This window comes from Notechis scutatus, chromosome 3, assembly GCF_049901735.1.
Source record: "Notechis scutatus isolate UNSWTSFEM ecotype Mainland chromosome 3, rNotScu1.2, whole genome shotgun sequence".
NCBI classification, from domain to species: Eukaryota; Metazoa; Chordata; class Lepidosauria; order Squamata; family Elapidae; genus Notechis; species Notechis scutatus.
In genome coordinates, this window is record NC_142011.1 from 145,624,608 (window position 1) to 145,647,339 (window position 22,732).

General features: G+C 36.4%; 1 protein-coding gene across 3 annotated transcripts; it reads right to left on the reverse strand.

Moving 5' to 3' along the window:
* DEK (DEK proto-oncogene) lies at positions 1–18,077 on the reverse strand. Of its 3 annotated transcripts, none has more exons than XM_026669993.2 (11): positions 17,834–18,077; positions 13,425–13,570; positions 9,286–9,387; positions 8,904–9,013; positions 6,761–6,855; positions 5,657–5,777; positions 4,047–4,232; positions 3,443–3,578; positions 2,091–2,239; positions 1,832–1,900; positions 1–1,428 (listed from the first exon to the last, which is right to left on the reverse strand). In XM_026669993.2, exons 2-11 carry the CDS (start codon positions 13,555–13,557, stop codon positions 1,417–1,419), a joined length of 1,113 nt encoding a protein of 370 aa, XP_026525778.1. In that variant the 5' UTR covers positions 13,558–13,570; positions 17,834–18,077; the 3' UTR covers positions 1–1,416. The 3 variants fall into 3 exon arrangements, with proteins under 3 accessions (XP_026525778.1, XP_087817506.1, XP_026525779.1); XM_087961380.1 differs by having other exon boundaries at positions 1–1,509; XM_026669994.2 differs by lacking the exon at positions 1–1,428 and having other exon boundaries at positions 1,805–1,900.
* Positions 18,078–22,732: the final 4,655 nt, after the last annotated feature.

The window sequence follows — 22,732 nt, forward strand, 5'->3', positions numbered from 1 at the left end:
TTTGATTCTGTATCAAGTTTACTGTACATGTATTAAAATATCAGTGTACATTTTCCTTAAAGACATTTATTGAATAAAAAACGTACATTCAGCTTAGTAAAAATGATTGCGTGCAAAGAAAGTGATAAAAATGATATAAGTTGATCAATTAACAATATTTTGGAATATAGATCTATGATTCCATAACTACATATTAATACATTATTTAAAACCTGCAATTATTTTAATCAATACAGTCTTGGAGAAGTTAATTATACTTGACTTCACTTTATGACACATTTATTTGGCATTTGCTGGAAATTTTAACACATGATGATCTGATCCCTTAAAGGATTTTTGTGAACAGGTACTTCATTCTGGAATTGAATAAAAATTTCATGAATAATTATTTGCAGAACTGAGATTTTATTTTAGAGTACTTAAGCAGGAGTCACCTAAGATTAATGCATTTAAGTATATATTCTTCCAATTATAGATTCTGAGAATCTAAAACAAGGGTACAGTTTTGCAAGAATACTACATTGTTCAAGCGACACCAGATAAATGGTCAATACTAACCACCTTGGAAAAAACATTTTAGAAATCAAAATTGTATTTATTTTTTATGAATTAACAATATAGGATATCACATTAAGCCTTCAGAGCTATAATTCTCTGCACTCAGTTAAAGAAAAATTAAATTTCTCTTTACTCAAAGACTGAGTGCAATTAAGACATTCCTTAAAAAAATCAAATGTGCTATCTTTTGTTTGTATACTTACTTCCTACTTAATCACAACATGATTCATAAACACTGATACTGGTCATAAATCTAAAACACATTTTTTTTCTTAACCTGGTTTTAAGCAAATCTGAAATAAGCTTATATACAAAAGCCTTTAAAAGTACAAAAATAATATCTATTCGTGATTGATCATGCTTTATTACTTTCAGTTGTATACACATGCAAGATAGTAAAACATAACAGCAGTCCTAGTCAGGGCATGACTAGCTCCTGGTAGAAAATGGGTGTATTCAAAATAAATGTAATGCCCAATACTGCAGTATTTAACAGTCTCTGCATGTGTATCTACTAATACAACAGCTTTCATATTGTTCTTTTAAAAAAATCTCTACATTACAAACACTAAAACCTACAATAGCTATATGACTATTTTTACAAAGAAATATAATGTACAAAGGAAAAGTAGGGAACATGTATTACCATGCAAAATTTAGGAATTATATTAAACTCAATTTTGAAAAAGTTGGTAATTCCCATTAACACTCAGAACATTAAGCCAATAGTCATCTCCAACTAATACTACGTTATACCAAGAGTAAAACAAAAATAATAAAGTTTACAATTTGCTGGTTTTTGTAAAATATTTAAATCCAGGAAAACAAGTCCGTAGCCTTCATTTTCTTCCCATTAGATCATGAAATGAGCTACAAAGAAAAGAAAATATTTCATCTTCTATGTAAATCCACCTTTCCATGAACACTTTGCTCAGGCTGCAATCTTAACATCTTTAGAGAAAGTTCAAAAAAATCAACAGGATTTTCAATTAACATTGATTAACATTTTTGCTATGTTATTATACATTTATAGCATAGGGTTAAGAAATGATTAAACAAACATTAAAATAAAATTACTAGATGCAATTAAGCATAGAGTTGAATAAAATTTGGGCCTGGTTTTGAGAACTGAGTTAAGTTTATTATTCCGTATTTAAGATTTCTAAAATTTAAATATATTTATTTACCAAACCCATCTCAGCGAAGCAAGGCATATATTATAATTGAAATCTAAAATATTTTTAATAAAATATCTCATTGATCAAGTATTTACCTCTTTCACTGCCTTTTTGATGAATTCTTTTCTGTCAGATAAATCATAACTGGGATAGCGTTTATATACCTGCAATGATCAATTTAAAACAAGTTTAATCAGATGAAATCAGGGCTGGGATCCTACCAGCATTACAACTGGTTCGGTGAGCGTGCGTTTTGCAAAAACTACACAAATACTGTATATGGATCTTTATTGGCAGCCCTGAAATTTAAATTTACACAGTAAATAGTATACAAAATAAATGGCAAATATATACCTCTTTACAAATTTGTTTCATGGTAACTTCCTCCAAATTTGCATCAGCAAGTAGTTTTTTCACAGTTTCTTTCAATTCTTCATCTGTGGGAGGCTTTTTCAATTTTTTAATTAAAGGCTCATCATCTGAACTATTCTCAGATTCACTTTCTAAATGAAAAATATTTTGTTAAAATGCAGATAACTGGTTTTTCCTTCCACCAGTCAAATTTAACTTTGAATAAAATTGCAAATTAGTTTATACTAAAGAAAGCTTTAAAAACTGGGATTTTTCAGAGAAAGATTCAGGTAGTAAAAAGGTATCTTTTAGATCTGAGTACCCCAACCTTTCTGGTTTTGTGGACCGGCCAGAGGAAGGGGATGGTTCCATGCAAGTGGCAGGCAAACACATGACACAAGCAGCTCCATTTGGAATGCCTGCGCTTGCCCGATGCTCATGTAAGGGGCGCACACACTTGCCTGCCGCTTCTGCGGCCCAGCGGTTGGTGACCCGTTTTAGATTTTTTTTCACCTGTTTTCATATACTCCAACTTTACTATTTCTTATCCCAGTCATCTCTGGGTTCTTTTCACTCAGTATAGATGAGAAAGGATAATCAAGATAATATTTGATTTCTAATATGGTTGATTTTGCTAAAAAAAAAAAAAAAAAAAAGAATTCCTCTTAACCTGACAGAACATAGGAACAAATTATTTTTGTATAAAATATGAAATTAAAAAGTGCCCTAGATCAGGGATCCCCAACCTTTTCGACGCCGCGGCCCGGTACCGGCATCAGCTGGGCGCCGCGGCCCGGTCCGGCATCAACTGGGCACCACCATCTTTTTGATGAAAAAGTGCTTCCGGTGACCTCACCGGGCACGTTGTCAAAAAGATGGTAGCGCCAAGCTTCCGGTGAGCTTTTTCGGGTAGAAATGGCTTTCACCCGAAAAGCTCATCGAGGCTAAGCGCCGCCATCTTTTGATGAAAAAGTGCTTCCGGTGAGCTTTCTACCGGAAAAGCTCACCGGAAGCACTTTTACCAAAAAGATGGCGGCGCCCAGCAACCAGCGGCCCGGTAAGAGTTGTTCCGCGGACCGGTATCGGTCCGCGGACCGGCGGTTGGGGACCCCTGCCCTAGATTCCATGCAATAGCTCCAAACCATGTGACTGAAGTTGTTTAATAGAAACTGAGTTCAGTATTTCCAACTGGTCTGCCAGAACATTTCATGCCAGAGCCAAAGTGAACATTAAAAGCCATGAAAGAGTACAAAATATTTTGAGACATTAAGGATACCTGGTTCCTCAAAAAACACACACAACTTAGTTTTTTGACAGCTTATATATAACTGAGATTTGTTGAGTGGTGAACTTACCTTTTTTGGAAGAGTTCTGACTCTTCTTGGTTGTACTGCTATCTGCTTTCTTGACATAAGCGCTTCTTGAACCCTTTTTGCTTTTTGAAGCTACTTTTTGTTTGGGTTTTTCTTTCTTTGTTGATTTTTTAGGTGGCTGTGAGTTAGGTAAAAAACACAGTAAAATCTATTTCAATATCAATTTTAAACATACTGAACTAATGCAAATTTAATGCTAAAGAAATAAAATAAAAATGTAACCCATTTAAACACTGTTTTGTATGCTTTATCTGTCCCAAATATCAGTGGCTTATTAGAACAGGTGTTTCTATTTTTTTTTTCAGTATGCAAAAAGATACATTATAGAACAAATAGAGTTGTGTCTAGAAATCTGATATGTAGATAATTTTAAAATAACAATGTTTATAAACTGCAGTTTATAACTGCCATTATTCAGCCAATTCTTTTAAGAATAATTTATAACATTAATATATCTTAAAAGTGATAAATTTAAGGAATTTTGGGACTATCTGTAACTATCTGATCCCATGCTGTTGCCATTTAAATTAAATTATTGACGAGAGTATAATTCTTTAGCATATATTATTTGTACTGAAGTTCTTACCTCTTCTTCACTTTCTTTATCTTCCTCAGATGATTCATCTTTCCCTTTCTTTTCATCGTCCTCACTGCTAGATTCATCTGTCAAGATTTCAGGACATTTGGTGCGTTTGGCTTTCCGTGCTGTTCCAGAGCTACTACGCTCTTTTTTACCACCCTTGTTGGGAGTTTTCTTGGATTTTGGCAATGGCTATTAGATATTAGAAATGAAGTAATTAAAAAAAATCAAATAGTTTTATAATGTATACGTACCATAGGAAATACTGTAACTTAACTAACTTTGATGATCCTTCCTTTTTTATAAATTTGTTGGGAAAATAGTTTCATAGGATAAGTTTACTTTAAGTGAATCAACATTTTTTGACTTTTATAAATTGTTTTGTGCTAATTTTAGTTTTCAATATATATTATGTATTTTGTTTTCATTTTTTAAATTCTCAACTTATTTTTATTTTTGTGCATTAAGACTCCTAATTCTTTTTCAATGGAAAGTCATGATACGGATTAGATGAGTAAACACATGCATTTTTATAAAAGAAATAGAACTGAGTAAGAATTTAGTCCCCATTCAGATTAAATATTAAATGTTACATATTTGTGACCTTTTTGATACATTTTTCAGAGGTGCTCTGTAAGTGGGCAGTAACTCCCAGAAAGTTGGTCCCACAGAATTCAGCAGAAAATTCTTGAAAGCAGAGTTTAAAGATTTCTATTCCCTGATTGAAGAGGATTATTTATTTACAATTTACATTTAGTCCTCAGTCTCATGGACTCTGCTGATCTCAGATACTTTATATTATTTATAGAGATTAGGGAAGATTGAAGAGGTAAGGAGAATACAGGTTTATAAAATTTAAATGTTATTACTGAATAAATCTTTAAAAACTCTTAACGAACTGTGGTTTTGTTCTCATTGGCTACTTTAATTTGCATCTATTTTCTGTTTTTTAAAAAGGGAAAAATAAAGAAATAATCTAATAGTTTGAAAATAAGCCCAACTAAAATGGTTTAATTTTCAAGGCATGTTAGTAGAACCCAAAAAGCTTCACATGCTCTCAATATTTATATGACTTCCCACTCACCACAACTACTGTAACTTATCAGTTTGTTGCATTTGCTTTCAGAAAATATGATCCTACAAATATATCTAAAATGAACAGTAATTAAAATGGTTTCAAATCATATACTTCTATTGTTAATGGAATCATGAAGACACAATCAACCCATTCAAATAAGCATTTGTAGATGCAAGGCAACTCTTGAAAGTAACGATTTTTAATAACCTTACCGAGGCTAAAAGGGCATTTGATTTGTTGTTGAGAGTTACTATAGGTAAACTTTAATATCAATAATATCTCAAATATCTCACCTGTATAACTGTCCTAAGCCATGGCACATGAGTATGCATAAAATAAGTAAAGCATTAGTGTAATTTTGTGCTTACAGCAAGGCTCAGGAGGAACAGCTGTAAAAAAATCAGGCACAACATCCTTAGGGCATCCATCAGAACTCTGATATCTTTTTTGTTATAGGGAACAATGTTAATATATTCAAATTATGTCCTAAACCCCATTTTATTTTAGATTAAAACAACGATCTAAGCATAGCTCTCACCTTGCCTGAAGGTTTTGGATGCATTAGAAAATTTAAGATTCTTGCTACCAGTTCACTGTTAACTCCTGATCTTTCCAAATCAAGAACTTCACATATGCTTTTTAGCATTGCATTTCTGTATCTGCAGAGAAACACAAGTTTTAAAAATGTTTTATAAGTATTTACTAAATATGTAATAAAAACAGACAATATATTAATACACACACAAAGATACATATATTCTTTCTTTCTTTCTTTCTTTCTTTCTTTCTTTCTTTCTTTCTTTCTTTCTTTCTTTCTTTCTTTCTTCTGTCTATTCTATCTATCTATCTATCTATCTATCTATCTATCTATCTATCTATCTATCTATCTATCTATCTATCTATCTATCTACCATCTATCTATCTATCTAATCTAATCTAATCCTTGGTAGACCAATGTATTTAAAATGCAGAGGCCTTCAAGTCCTTTCAAACTTTAATCAACACTCCTTATCAGTGTTACCATCATTTTGCAGATAGACAATTAGATTAATATGTTTTATGCTTCTTTTTGTTTTAGTCTCCACACAACATATCCAAATCACTTACATGAATCAAGTAGTCTTCAAATTAGTGAAAATTGAAATACTGACTATTGTTCTGATTGTTACATGCCCTATACATGAAATAAAATTACATAAAAAGTTCTCTTAATCATAAATAGCAAATACCTGTGGAAGACCTTACAGTTAATGCAAATAAACAGAGAAAACATTAACATTTGTTAGTAGAGGACTTTTAATATTTCCTCCAAAATAAAAGTTGGTTTTTCATCAAATCCTTAAATATCAATGATTACATTGCTAAATTCCAAAGCTAAAATTTCCAAAGCTACTACAAGGGTAACTAATATGCTATAAACATACCAGCAACAATATGTTTTAGTATAATTTAAGGTAATAGTTATATTTTGTTTATCTGCTATGTTAGAGTATAATGTCAAGTTATATTAAATTATATTCACAGATATGACTTGAAATACTTGTACAGTGAAGTTATTAATTGAATTTTGTCCTGGAAATGCACATTAGGCTCTGAATATTTTGAACATTAATTATATTGATTAAACATGTTAAAGTCTCACTTTTTCAGCATTTCTTCCTTTTTCTTGTATTGATCACTTCCTTTTTCAAATGGAAAGCCACTGAACTGCCCTACATTCTTTTTCAATGAAGTAACCTAAAAAAGAATAGAGTTGGTCAGTATAAAACAACGTTGCAATATTCTTTATTTCATTTAATTGTCAAAATATCAAAGTACATATGTGTAGCCTTAAAATCAGACAGCAAACCATTCATGTCAGCTTTGAATAAATATGTAACAATCAAACTACAGGGTAGTCCTTGATATACGATCATAATGGAGTCTGCCCATCTGTAACAAGACGAGTTAATTCTGGCTGCACAAGACCAAGCCTTAAGAACAAATGCACACAAAGCAACAACTCAAAAGAGAGCAAGACAGCAAATGCTGCCTCTGCAAAGAAGCTGAAGAAACTGTGGGCCACCTAATTAGCTGTTGCAAAAAGATGACACAGACTGACCACAAATAACACGACAACAATGATGCATTGGAAGATCTCCAAAAAATACCATTTGCCTGCACGCAAGAATTGTTAGGACCATAAAAGAAACAATGTAATAGAAAATGAAAAAGTTAAAAGAAGTTAAAGTGCTCTGGCAGACATCTGCCACATAAACATTGTCGATAAAAAAAGACAAAAATGTCTGGATAGTGTACATGGCAGTGCCTGGAGACAGCAAAATAAGAGAAAGAACTAGAGAAAATAACAGAATACAAACATATGCAAATAGAAATAAAATGACTGGCAAAAGAAAGCAAATATATTAAGAGTAGTAATAGGCACCTTAAGGGCAGTACCAGAAAATCTAAAACACCATTGAACAGAACAGGATCAGCATTTACAAAATCACCACCAGCCAATTGCAAAAGGCAACCTTACTCAGAACAGCTTACATCTTGCCATAATACCTTTTACCTTTAATATAATCAAACAACATCTGCCTAACCGTGGGAAGGACTCGATAGGTGGACAAAAATGCCAAATCCAGTCTAAACATCTAGCTGTGTGACGAACCATAATAATAAAAAATATTTGGGATCTGTAACAAAAAATGAATTGTACTTTGACCCAGCACTAGCAGATCCCATATTTATCAAAATGACACTTAATAACAGAAAAATATTTTATAAATAGAAAAATATTTATTTGAAAGCTGAGACAAGGATTCAAGGAAACCTGTAGCCAATTTTCCATTGCCAATAGGTATGAACACTTACTTTTCTTGAACAGCAATTTTGTTGCAATTACTATTTGTTTTGGAAATGAAAGGAAACTGGGATCAAATACAGATAGTCCTTGACTTATGACCATAATTAAGCCCACAATTTTGGTCAAAGTTGTTGTAGTTATAGGTTGAAGCATACATAACAGCTGTATTGACCATTTTTACAATGGTTGTAAAGCTTGTAACTGTAGTCATTAAGCGAATTGTGTGGTCATTAAGAGAATCCAGAATCCAATGCGAGGTTTTTTTTTTTGCCATTTTCTGCTGGAAAATATTGCAAATCATGGTTACACAATTGGGCAACTCTGCAACCAGCAGTGTATGTGAGCCAATTGCGAAGCACCCAATATGTGATTATGTAAACATGGGGGTGCGGGTTCCACAGTTGTAACATTGAGAATGGGTCATAAGTAGCTTTTTTTAAATTCATAACTTTGAATGTTATTGAGTGACCCATTCTAAGTCAAGGACTACTGTTAACCAAAAGATAATTTATTTAATTCTAAGAGCCATAAATAAAATATGTGCCTCACCAGGAACAGGCTCATCTGGTATTTACCAGACCTTATGGCAATGCCTCCAATATTCTTGGAATCCCTCCACTGCCTACTTTTATAACTTTTACTTTTACAGCTTAGCATTTCCCCTGTAGAAGACTTGTTTTCAATCTGTTAAGAACGAAGCCATGTTTTTATAAGCCAATTTCTGATAATTTTAACTATTTATGGTTTTGTTATTTTGTTTACATTATATATTATATTTTCAAATTTTGGATGTGATTGGAATATACTGGATATTACAAATTGCTGTAGGCTGCTGGTAATATACAGCTTATAAATGTGCTCAATCTAAGAAATGGTGTGATTTCATAGAATCATTATATATCAACTGAAAACAATATGTTATGAGATATCTTACTGTGCCTGGCCTGTTGTAAAGTAGTTTGTGCAAATTTCGAAGTTCATCAGTTTTCTTCTTACTTAAAAAGTACTGTATTCTTTCAATTTCACAAAGTTTTTGACCCTTTCCTGAAAAGGCAAATATTATGTTATAATACTCAAACAATGTTACTTAATTACATTTTAGCCAATCTGTTATTTGCTTTAACCAAAGCCCATCCCCATATTTATTGCAATATTGATTCAAAATAAACATTAAATGTCCCAAATACTGAACATAGGATAGTTTAGAAAATTACAAATATGATCTTTCATATTATATGCACAAAGGTTTTCTCTTCAATTAATATTTGTTTGATTTCAAACAAAGAAAAGTGTAATATGTAAAATAAATAGCTTGCCTGGTGTAATTGTAAAAGGTTCCTTTTGTAATGATGACACCTGCATTGTCAATCTTTCTACTTTCTTCTTCTCTCGCTTTCCTTCAACAATGAGGCTCTTTTCTGAAAGACAATTGATAAGTTTCATGCAGTCAGGAAAGTGGTTGAAATTACTGTACAGAATAACAAAAATAAAGTACCGTATTTTTCAGAGTATAAGATACTCCGAAGTATAAGACGCACCTAGCCTTTGGGGAGGAAATCGGGGGGAATCTGCCTCTGAGCAATTTGTCTCCTTGCAGCAAACAGCCTGGTCAGCTTCAGCACAGCCTGATTAGCACAAGCAGCTAATTATAGGTTGGATCGGCCTCCCGACGATCAGCTGTTTCAGCCTGCAGGGATTGCCATCGCCTATTGCAGCCTCCACGCACCCTATTTTCAGCCTCCGCATCCTGTTTTCAGCCTCTGTGCGCCCCATTTTCGGCCTGTTCAGAGTGGCAGGGATCAGTATGGGTAGAAAATGGGATACACGGAGGCCGAAAACAGGGCGCGCGGAAGCAAAAAAATGGGATGCAGAGCCTGAAAATGGGGCACACAGAGGCGGCAATAGGTGATGGCAATTCCTGCAGCCTGAAACAGCTGATCACTGGAAGGCCGATCCTACCGACAATCAGCAGTTTGTGCTAATCAGGCTGTGCTGAAGCTGACCAAGCTGTTTGCTGCAAGGAGGCAAATTGCTGGGAGGCAGAGGCCGAAGGGTGGGCGGGGCTTCATCAACATTCCCTATATAAGTCACACACATTTCCACCCACTTTTGGGGGTAGAAAAAGTGCATGTTATAACCCAGAAAATAGGGTAATATGTAGGCTTAATAAGTGTATATGTCACTTGAAAAAGCATTCTGACCTAAAATACTGGCAAAGTAGATGTAGTCAGATGCTCAAAAAATTTAACAATTAATCCACAAATGGAATGGAATGGAATAGAATAAGTTTATTTGACAAACTATGATTAGACACACAAGGAATTTGTCTCTGGTTCAGAAGCTCTAAGTGTACATGCAAAGAAACAGAATCACCTAAAATCTCTAGTTTTAAGCCTGTTTAGCTTGACTGTTCCAGCTGCACCACATGGCCAGTTGTTCAATCTATATGCACATTCATCACAGTCTCAAGTGAGGCAAGACACTTGTATCATCTGCAAATTTCAGAGGAATCCCTAGATAGGCAAATTGCAAGTGGTCTAACAGTGGATCCGTGTTGACCTTCAGGTGGGTCAGCACTAACCTCTCAAAGGTCTTCATAACTACAGATATTAGAACAGATATCAGAACAACTAGACTAAAGTCATTCAGCTTCCTGATGGAGGATTTACTTGGAAATGGGATAATGGTATAGACTAGAGTTTGAAGCAAGAAAGGACATAACACATCTCCAGTGATTTATTAAAGATCGGCCTGAAGAGGGGGGCTAGTTATTCAGCACAAGCTTTCAAACAAGGAGTTACTATTTGAGGCTGGTGCTTTTCTAACCTTTTGCCTATGAAATGGACCTCACACATATTTTTCTAAGATCACCAGAGGTATAGAGCCCAGAGGGATAGAGATAGGTGTAGGAAATTTGGCTACTGTTGGTATATATGAGGTGGGGAAGGCAGCAGTAGATGACAGTGATCTCCTCTCAGACCTACAGTAGAACACATTCAGTTGATGATTCAGTGGGAGTTTATGCATTATCTCCTATCAAGCACTTTCAATACAAAAATCATGAATATATAGCATAATTTATGATGTTAACCAAGTAACATATCCTCTGGTTGTCTATTTGCATCCTACACCATAGAATGAATCCATTGAGTACGATGACTGTCAACCAGAGAATCATGCAATAAATAAATGAAAATCAACATATTTGCCTGCATGACTCAACATTGACATTATACGTATAAAAAATAATGATTGTAGTTTAACATCAAATATGTTCTTACATTTGAAAATGTCAAAGCATACATTAAAAATAGTGTCTCTTATTACGAAGTTTGGAACTAAAAGCATAACTTAAAGTAGGAAACGTTAAAAAGTTAAAATGGAGATGCTAGTAAAAATATCAATAAGCTTTTAAAAATAATTTTATTATATTTGCATAACTAACAATATACAACATAATTTCCAGGTGTTAAAAGTGAATAAATTTAATTTGGAACAATTCTATAAGGGTAAAACTCTCTACTTTGTCTTGGTACTTCTATTTTTTTTTATACCCCAAGTATATTTACACTTTCTTCACTGTTGCCTGCAAATTAGGAAGTGCATTGGTTTTGGGGGAACCAAAGGATTTTGTAGATAGATGCAATCTCAACAGATGAATCTTTAATCGCAAATTGACCAGCAGGTATTTAATGAATACTGAACACAAATATGAATTACTATACATTCAAAAGCTTTTTTAGTTAGCAGAAGACAATGAACAAATAGCAACAAAATATTTTTCAATACATTGTATATAGTCATGCTTCTTTTCTCTTAAGCATGATTAGTGAATATAATTAATAACAATGTTTTGAATTAAATCCCTGGAAATGAAAATATTACCTCCCAATATGTCATCAAATATTGCTTGACATTCAACTAAGCATTTACATAAATAATTCTAATAAAAGTACTAAACTTATTAGAGACTTAATGCAAAGCTCAAACATTTTGGTGCCATGACCTGCTAAATTAAATGCATTTGTGTGACAAGTCCATTCCATAAACAGAACTATCACAACAAAGTGACATGGTCCATATGCCTGGACAAGCCCAGACAATGGGAGCCCTGTCAAAGTATAGTCTGACAACCATATTCAGGGAGAGTGGAGTTATATATATTTATTTATTATTTACAGGTCATCAATTTACATTCATTTAGTGACTGTTCGAAAGCCATTAAAAAAAGTGACTTTTGTCCAATTCTAACATGATCATTGCAGCATTCCCATGGTTGTGATAAAAATTAGACATTTTGCAACTGGCATGCATTCCTGATGGTTGAACTGTCCTGGGGTCATATGATCACCATATGTGACCTTCCCAAGCCAGATTCATTGCGACCATATGATTCACTTAACAACTGCAGTGATTCACATAATAACTGTGGCAAAAAAAGGTAATAGGGCATGACTCACTTAACCACTTAACAGAAAAATTGGGGTCAACTGTGGTTGAAAGTCAAGGACTACCTGTAATATGGTGCAGCTAATATTGGCTGCTTCTTTTGCCTATTTCTGGGGGAATCTTTTTGGTGTCTAATCCCAGAAGCCCCTTTGGAGGAATCTAAGTCAGCAGGACAACTTCCTACACTAGCTTAGAAGTCAGTCCCACACAGGCAAGCAATCTTAAGACAGCAATCAGAGCCAGGTCTCATGCCTGACCTGAGATAGACAACTTGGTGAATCTTGCACATATGGATTGTACAGAACTCTCATATGGACAGTACAGAACTCTCCTCAGCACATTTCTTCCCAGATAGCCTGTCTCCACTCCTGGGCTGTATAAGCACTGGGCATGCCAGTACCTGTTGCAATATGATAGTAACTTAGCAACAGAAAACGCCTGTGGAAAACACTGTAGCTTTTTTTTCTTGGTCCTATGGCAGATCTACAGGCATCAACAGTGAAATGAGACTGCTGGAGTTGTACCAGAAATTTGTCTTTGCTTCTCTTATGTAAGCAAAAATAATAGTATGTTCTCTTTCACATTGAGAAGTGCATTTCCATTTCAGGCAAATCTGGTGAGGTTCACTGAGACTTACTGTTACTATTTCTCTTTTCTATCCCCTCTCTTTGTGCAAGCTTGGCTTGTAAATGAACAGCTTTATCAATACCAAACCATGCTTCCACTCAGCCAGGACAAAGTGACAGTCAGTTTCTTCAAAGAATGAGCATGATCCCCTTTTAAATGTGACTACTAAGGGTCATGTCCCTCAATTTGAAGTTCTCCATCTTAATTTATCATGAACAGAAAATAAATGTTAAAAAAATTATTAACTGTTCTCTACAATAAACTCCATTCTGGAGAGTTTCTACTTGAAAGTGACAAGGAGCCAGAGGAAGATGGGATCTGAAAATAGCTTGCTTCTATACAGTCATTTGAATCTCTGTTTAGAATAAATTCCACTCACCTTTTTCCTCTTCTTCTTCTTCTTCTTCCTCTTCATCATCCTCACTATTTTCAGCTTTGTTTTCAGTTCGTGGTTCTCTTTTTTCTTTTTGTTCAGTAGAAAGTAAATCATCTTTTTCAGAAACAGAAGACATATCTGCTTTCTTTCTGCATAGACGATATACGGGAAAATATCAACTTAGTATGAAGCATTTTATTACTACTACTACTACTGAGACTTTCAACACAAATCTCATGCGAATATTTTGCTATAAATTCAACATTATCTGGTAGATAAATCATATAGCTAATAAACACGCAGATAAAGACAAACTACTGGTAAATAAGCAGATGGATAATCCATTGAATAGTTTTATGACCACATCAAAGGGGGAGGGGGGAGAGAGAGAGTGTGTCTTTGTGAGACTTATCGTGCCAGCACAGCCTCTTGGAGTAGGATGGCTTGCAGGGTCCCAAAGACTCATTTCTGGCAGAGTTTGGGGGAGAGAAAGACTTTTGCTGTTTTCCTTGCGTGGCCAGGTGAGGAGTGTTGGGTGAGTGGGGCAAGTTCCCCCCCCTCCCCTCACTACCTCGTGTTGTTTGCAATGCAAGCAATGCAAGCCTTGTGTTCCTGCGGGCCATGCGGGCAGCACAGCCTTGTGTTCCTACGCAGCCTGGATTAATTAGTTTACTTTATTGTCATTACATCTCATACAACGAAATCAAACACCATCTTCAGTGCACATCATGAAAATAAACACAAACACACATCCTTCACACTCCACATTAATTGCTTGGGGGGGGTGTGCTTTGGGGGTGACATTTCTCTGCGGAGCACCAAAATTTTCTTGTGGACCAACAGTGGTCCCCAGCCCACTGGTTGGTGACCACTGTTCTACATGATACCCTGACTTATTCAGTATAATTCTTAGCTGAACTGCCTCTGTAAACTTAGCAGTTCTGCTAAAAATGTATATGTTAGAGCCTAAGAGGAAATAGGACCATGTAAATTCAGGTCCCAGTGGGCAATCTTTTCATATATGGATTTAAAATATCTAAGCCTAAAAGGGGCATGCAGTTGACAAAAAAAAAAAAAATATGAGCACTATCTTCAATGGCTAAGGCACCTCATGCATATATCCTCTCATATAGGAAGATGGAAGCACCCAAATTTGCCATGGAATCAAAAAACTGAAATCTTGCTCTAGAGTAAGCCGTTCTGCAAATTAAGTAAAATATATTCTGCATTAAACACACTAAACAACAGAAAGATGCATTCAAAATAATGCTTTCCATAATTTTTAGCACACAATTTCAAATTATTATATCCCAATTCTAGAGATTTCCATTTACTTAAATAGAATTGGACAATATGAAATTAATCAAAATTGACTTAGAATACTTGTCCGAAATGTCCATATCATAATTATCTGATGACGAAGAGTCTGCCATGCTTTGGACCTTGGAAATGTGTTTGGCTTTACACTTGTAACAAATCTTTTGACCCAGCTTCACATTTGTTTTCGCCACGTTTGTTAAATCATTGGACATGGCTTTCAACAGCCCATGTTTAGCTATGTGAATTTGGGTTGCAGCACGACTTTTGCTTCATGTCGTACTTTTTCAGATACATCGCTTTGTGATACAAGCAGATTTGGTCATTGTCTGTGAGCTCAACCTCCGATTGCCGAGTAATGAGTATTTTTTCTTCGGCAGCAAACTGTGCACATAATGCAGCCCAATTTCGTTAGAATAAAATGAACCATGGTGGTAAGTTGATAACAATTTTTTCCCAACATCAGTGATGAAAAACCCTAGTTTTTTAGGGAGTTTGAAACATGGTCTTTCTAATGAGAATGATTTAACAGAGTTTCCAGAAGGTCTGTTTTTGTAAAAGCGGGCTGAAATACCCTATTTTTGGAATTTTTACAAAAACCGTCAACTTTACACTCAATTTGTAAACTACTGGAAAGCAGTAGGAGAATGAAATTGTATATACGAAAACCTTGTATTGCTAAGTTATTACACACAAAGTTTCACATTCATCATACATTTCCTTCCAGAGATATAAAAAGCCAAACTTTAACCTTTTTTCGAGCCACAATATTTTTGGCCAACTTTGCTCCAAATTATCTAGATGGAGATCGCTCATGAGAACGTTTGTATTATTTTGTTTAATAGAGCACAAAAAGTTGTATAAGATGGCTACGTTTTGTTTCTCTCAACAAAATATTGCCGGAGATATTATGTCTCAAAGTTGCTGGAACCTCAAAGTCATACTGTAGAAGACTGCAGTATGGGGTCAAACAAATGACTATATCTCTGCAAGTACTGCATCGGCAAACGTAACATTTTACCAATGTTCATTGGGGACATGTGTGCATGTTCACACAAAATTTCACTGAAATCCGTGATGGTTGAGAAGGGACCCCCAGACCACTTGATATGGAATGAATGACCCAGTGTAGCTTTGCAAATACTTCTGAACTAGACAGACCTTAGTCTCACCTATAAAAAATGGCAACGGATCACTCAATACATTGGATTATTCAATATTTTATGTTGAATACATATTTTAAATAGGCATTTGGTATATATCTGCTTGGTAAATTTCATACAGAGACAGACAGAATTCCAAATAGACATTAATGCTGAAATTAATCAATTCTTGGCTTTGTTAATATAACTAATATGTATATAATCAATACCAAAAAAATTCAGATGTATAGATATAGCAACCTTGTATAAAATCTTTGTTCATTTTGACCAAATCACTATTATACATAAGAACATAATAAAGATCAATTTAGACCATGATCACTTGAATACATATGAACACCGTGCAAGAAAACGAGAGTAGAATCTTCCAAGTGCATTTACCAAAAATTGTTAGTCAGGAGGGATACTGTTTTTCAGCAATGAGAGCCTTATGTTCTTTGAATGCATTTATCCCCTTTTAAAATTGCCTAAGTTAGTGAAGCTTTGCATTAATAATGTAGTTTATTTACAATATTCAGAATTTTTGAGAAGTGAAATACAAGTTTAAAAACACTATTCAGCCATTAAATTCAACAGTTACTTTGGATAAGGCAGTACAACTCAAACTACTAGCTCTGCAAACCAAGCTGCTTGAATAAGGACACCAGTGCATAATGCTAAATAATAAACTCCAATACAACATTCTGTGTCTGATTTTCACACTTGTTTTCTTCACTGTAAGAGGCAATTCTTGCTATCTCTGCAGATATAAACAGACTATTTTAAGAGACCACTTCATGTAGTTGGTGGAGCAAGTGTACAACATGCTTACCAACTGGAACATGTAATGGAAATAACCAATAATCTGGTCTTGCATAATAGTCCATGCTATACCATAAACTAATCATCCCGGTACATTTCCCACAGCATTTCAGGCTAAAATACAGTGGGTCGTTTTCTGATGCAGTATTGATGTTTGCAGATTGTTAGCTCATAGAAACAAAATATCTTTTTTGAATAACACCAAAAAAGACCTGAGTTGCACAGTGTTTTTCAGCTTCAATGTTTTAACTTTTAGCAGCTATTTTGAAACAAATTCTCCAGTAGCTAATACCTGGAGGCAGTAGCACATTGGTGAGATAGGCTGCCAATAGTAGTAGTAGTAGTAGTAGTAGTAGTAGTAGTAGTAGTAGTAGTAATACCAATAATAATACCAATAATAATAATACCAGTAATAACAACAACAAAATCTAGGCACTACAAGTGGGCAATCAAAACACTCCCATCTTCCCCTCAGAATTGCAAACCCCAGCAACTTGTGAAAAGTCGGTTGGATGACTTTGGGCCCGTCCCTTTTCCTCAGCCCAATCTACCTCGCGTGGTTGTTGTTATGGGGAAAACTGGAGGTAGGAATATTAAGTCTGCTCGCCTGAGTTTCAAAGGAGGAGATTGCAGCCATGGAATTACATGCATATGAAGAGGAAGAGCACCGAGGCTACGGAATTACACGAAGGAGGAGATGGAGAACAATAATACAATATCGCGGCCGAGGAATTACACAGCGTCCCCAAGAGGCGCCTTCCTCTCTCCCATTTTACTACCTCTGCTTGCTTAAAGACCAAAGGCTCCTGCAGCCTCGGAAGGCAGAGCACAGAGCCCCGGGCAGCCGGCGGGGACTGTGACAGGCAGCAGAATTCCGGCGGAAAATAACAGTTGGAGCCGCGGAAAACGTCAGGCCACGCGCTGGCCGGGATTGAAGTCCACTCTGAGGGGAGCAGGGAAGAGTGGCGCTGAGGGACTCTTCCCCTTTCCCAACGGTTCTGTGGGGCGCCGCGCTAGGCTCTCCCCCAACCCCCGGCCGAGTTTCGGACACTAGCACACCGTCCCCTCCGGCCGGGCCTGTCATAAGCATTTTCTTTTCGGCCGTTATCCCGACAACACCGAAACACCCACCTCGGATACTTCAGGGCGCTTCTAAGAAAACGGGCCCAGCAGCGACGGAGGCGGCCCTCGGACGGCGACAAAACAAAACGCTTCAGGAGGGCACGACCCGTGTTTACCAGAAGAGGGGTGCGGGGGGGGTGATATTGGCGTTACTGACTTTCCTCACAGAAAATCAACAACGTTTCAAAATGGCGGGTTGTCAAAGGGGAAGAAGGAAGCGGGAAAGTGCCGGCCAATAGATGCTCAAAGCGTAGTCCTGAGGAGGCGGGGTTAGAAAGTGATGGGCAGGAGAGCACGTCAAAGGCATGAATTTTCGAGGGAAGAAGGCGGAGCATGCGCAGAGTCGGAACGCTGGCCGAAGCGGGTGGGGGGACTCCGCGAGACGACCTGCAGTTTCGCGCGTGTTTTCTTCCCCCCCGCCTTAATTATGAGGTGGAAGTTGCATTCCCTCCCAAATCCAGAGAATGGAGGAGGGCAGGGTATCGTTTCTCAGAGCTTAGCTTCCTCGCCCCCCCCTTAAACTCCGCGGGGGAGCATATGATTTATTTACCCGAAATAAGTGAAATAAGTAGAGCAGATAATAGCTTGGGAAATTACACTTATCCCAAAGAGGTGGACAGGTGAATTCTTGGTTTGGTCTATGCTTAAATGAGTTGCACAAAGCAAAGATTAATTGGATATGTCTAGTCTTGTGAAGAGAAGGACTAGGGGGTGACATGATTAGCAGTGTTCAGGTATTTGAGGGTTTGCCATAAAAAAGAGGGAGTCAAGCTATTCTCCAAAGCACCTGAAAGCAGGGCAAGAAGCAACAGATGGAAACTAACCCAAGGGGAGAAGCAACCTGGAACCAAGGAGAAATTTCCTGATAATCAGAACAATTAATCAGTGGAACGAATTTCCTCCAGAAGTTGTGGGTGCTCCAATACTGGAGGTTTTTAAGAAGAGATTGGACAACCATTTTTGTCTGAAAATGTATATGTTATACATTTTGAGCAGGGGGCTGGACTAGAAGATCTCCAACTCTTATTCTGTAAAGGAATCTTTATTAAATATGTGCCCTGGTTTTTGGATCACAGTTTATTGAATAAAGTGTACCAGGTAGTCCTCAATTTATGACCACAATTGAGCCCAAAAAATCTGTGGCTAAATGAGAATGTGTTAAGTGACCATTTTAACACTTTTCTTGCTACAGTTAGTAGGTGAATCACTGCAGCTGCTAAGTTAGTAACACGGTTGTTAAATGAAGCTGGCTTCCCAATTGAATTTGCTTGTTGGAGGGTTGCAAGAGGTGATCACAGGATCTCAAGATACTGCAGCCATCATAAATAATGAATTAGTTGCCAAGCATCCAAATTTTGATCACGTGATCATGGGGATTCTGCAATGGTTATAAGCGTGAAAAACAGTCATGTCACTTTTTCAGTGATGTAATTTTGAACGGTCACTAAATGAGCTGTTGTATGTCAAGGACTACCTGTAATTGCCTGAATTTACATTAGATATCAAGGAAATGAGACAAGTTTTGGCTTTGTTTATTTAAAGATTTAGAAAGCTGCTCAACTCAAAATTTATTATTCTGGGTGGCACATTGAACTAAAATAAGCCACAACAAGGCTTATCCCCTAGACTGGCTGTAACAAGCACTAACAGAACAGGTAATCATTCTGACCAAAAGTCTAGCCACCTGCACCTTAAAGGGGAGCTTGTTTAGACTTTCTACTATTGACCTCACCCCTTTCCTAAGAGGTCTATAGGGGGGCGTGCATAAGCACACCAACTTTCCTACCGTCCCTGTCCTAATGTTTATTTTTCTTATATGTATCCATGTATTCATAACTATGTTTTTACTTATACCTATTATCTTGTAAGCAATTGACAGACCAAATAAAATAAAAATAAAATAAATAAAAAGGGTAGCTGTGTCTACTGTATCTTTTATCCAAACCTAAATATGGGCATAGCACATTCAGATATCATACCCAAGTGGACCACCTTCATGAAACTTCAACATTATTTCCTCTTGGAATTCTTGACACTCCTTTTATTTTTATACCCTCACTAACTTGCATGACAAAAAAAATAATGTTGCATTTGCTTAATTCCAATAGAATATTGAGACTCAAGGAGTGTCAGGAATTCCAGAATGAAAGTATGTTGTGGTTTCATTAAAGTGGTCAATCTCAAATCAAAGAAATCTGAGGACGGGATTTTCCAGTGCTGTTAGTTTATGACAGTCTTATTACACCCAAGCACATATATTCTTGTCTGGACCCAAAACTGTAGCCAGATTTGAACTGTCATTTGCAGTTAAGATGAAATATATAATAGGACATATCTTCATGTGTATGTTTTATGATATCTCTTAATATCCATTTGCAGTTGTTGTAATGAATATTCCTCAGTCAGAATAAGGCCCTACTACTATAATACATTTCAGTATTTAATTTTCTAGATCAGAAATGGAAATTAATTTCCAGAAAACTGCTGGATCACATTCAGAATAACCAAATTGGTACAGCACGCACGCGCGCACATGCACACACACACACACACGCACACACACACACACACCGACAGAGAGAGAGAGAGAGACAGACAGACAGACAGAGAGAGAGACAGAGAGAGACAGAGAGAGAAAGAATATATTTTTGCAGGAGCCATAAACCCTTCCTCTCTTAATGTCTAGATTTTTAATTTTACCCTAATTCTTATCATTTTATTGTTGCTGATTTAGCCCATAGAACTATGTAGCTGGTTCCCAAATCATCAACTCAGTCTTTTATTTCAACAAAAAGTATTTATTGTTTTTCCCTAAACTAACTGATCACCTTTGCCAGTTTTATAATCTAATCTTTTACTTTGGACATTTCATTATTCTATTTTTGTGCATAGAGTAATCTTGCCACAAATGCCAGTACACAATGTTGATTTCTCATTCTTCTTTTCTTATTCAATGTTCATAAAACTCAATAGAAAAAATTATGGTTTCATCATAATATTAATTTGCTATACTAATTAGGATTTGTACCCAAAATCTCTTTGCTTTTTCACAGGTCCAGCATGCATGAGAGAAGATCCTCTTTTTATTTTTTAACCATTCCAACACTGGCTTGGTATTCCTTTATACAATTTTCACAGCTTGACTGGTGTCCAACGATATATCATTTTATTAAAAATATATCTTAAATTATGACACGGTGCAAATTTAACATTAGTTTCACGCATTTTCCCATGTATCTATATTTGCAAGCAAAATTTGAAGTTCATTTATTATCCATTTTTTCCATTTTACCATGGACTTTTTAAACAGTTTATCCTATGTTTCAAGGTCTTGATATTCCTCTATGTCACAGGTGTGAAACTTGCTGCATCACGTTGATGTCACATGACGTATCATGACGTTTGCCTTCTCAGAGCTGGCAAACGTGTGGCCTGTGTGTGACACATCCTGAGTGTGACACATCCTGCTCGCCAGTTTGACACCCTTGCTCTATGTGATCCCTCTTGTGCTCGAAGAGAGCTATCCTTCTCTCACTCTTTAACTAAGGCTGAACATGTTCCATCAACCTCTCATTTGGCTATTAGGCTTCCAGGCCCTTCAGAACAGTTTCATAGTACATATCATTCAATGCATTGTGCTTAGTAATACAGCTTTTCCTTACTTACTTACTGGAAATAATTGGGACTAGGAACTCTGTTGTAAAGCATGTAAACCAACGTGCCTACCATCCCTGTCCTATTGTTTCTTTTTATTTTTCTTATATGTATCCATTTCATGTATTCATAGCTTTGTTTATACTTATACCTGTTATCTTATAATTGCTTGACAAAATAAAATAAATAAATAAAGTTGAAAAGTCAATGGACTGTTGCTCAGCCATACCAGTTCAGCCAATCCCAGTTGCTGTCATTAAGCAAGGACCATGAAGCTTGTTTACCAAGGATCTTACCTGACTGTGACTTCCAGCCTATCAACTTCCCCAGTGACTTTGCTTGTGGGAAGCTGGCGGGGAAAGTCACAAATTGCAATCACAGGACAGTGGGATGCTGTAACATGATCATGATCTGTGTGATGAGCATCTGGTTTGTGGTCTTGTGACAAAGGGATGCTGTGCCATCTGTAAGTATAAGGTCCAGTCAAAACCGCCACTCATTCAGTGCTATTGTAAGTTTGAATGGTCACTAAATGAATGGTCGTTAACGAGGACCACCTGTAACAACAGAAAGAGGCACTGGAACAATTTTTGACATTGGTTTTGTGTTTATGAATAGTTTAAATGGATTTTTTCTTGTGAACGCTAGAGGGAGCTTTGCATCGAAGTGGAACAATTCTTTTTATAATCCTCAGGTTTAGTTAAAATGGATTTTCAGGATCCATTTCTATGCACATGTGAGCAATGTTGGGAAAAGTTTTTATAAGATTTGAGCTAAACTTGCAAAACATCTAAATATAATAAAAGCTTCCTACAAGATAAAACCCATTGTTTCCATTTCCTTATTTTTCCTCTCTGTTATAATAATAGGCTTTAAAAAAAACTCAAAAATGCAATACAGGTAGTCCTTACGATGGCAATGGGAACCATTGCTAAACAGTGTGGTCATAAAGCATGATGTCACGTGACCACATTGGTTAGTGGTGGCAATTCAGGCAGTCCCCGGTGCCATTGTCGCCTGAGATGTGTCAATCATTAAGTGGAAAGCATGGATGTCCCAGGTAAGGAATTGTGGCAGTGACTTAGGATGTATGGGAGATCCTAAGAGGGCCAGCACAAGCCATATGTGAGTTGAGAAAGAGGGCTGCTGCGGTGTGGCTCAACCGATAGGAATGCAGTGAGGCCAGGGAAGGAGGGAGTGTGTGTTGGTGAGCATAGTGTGTGTTGGTGAGGGAGTGTGTGTTGGTGAGCCTGG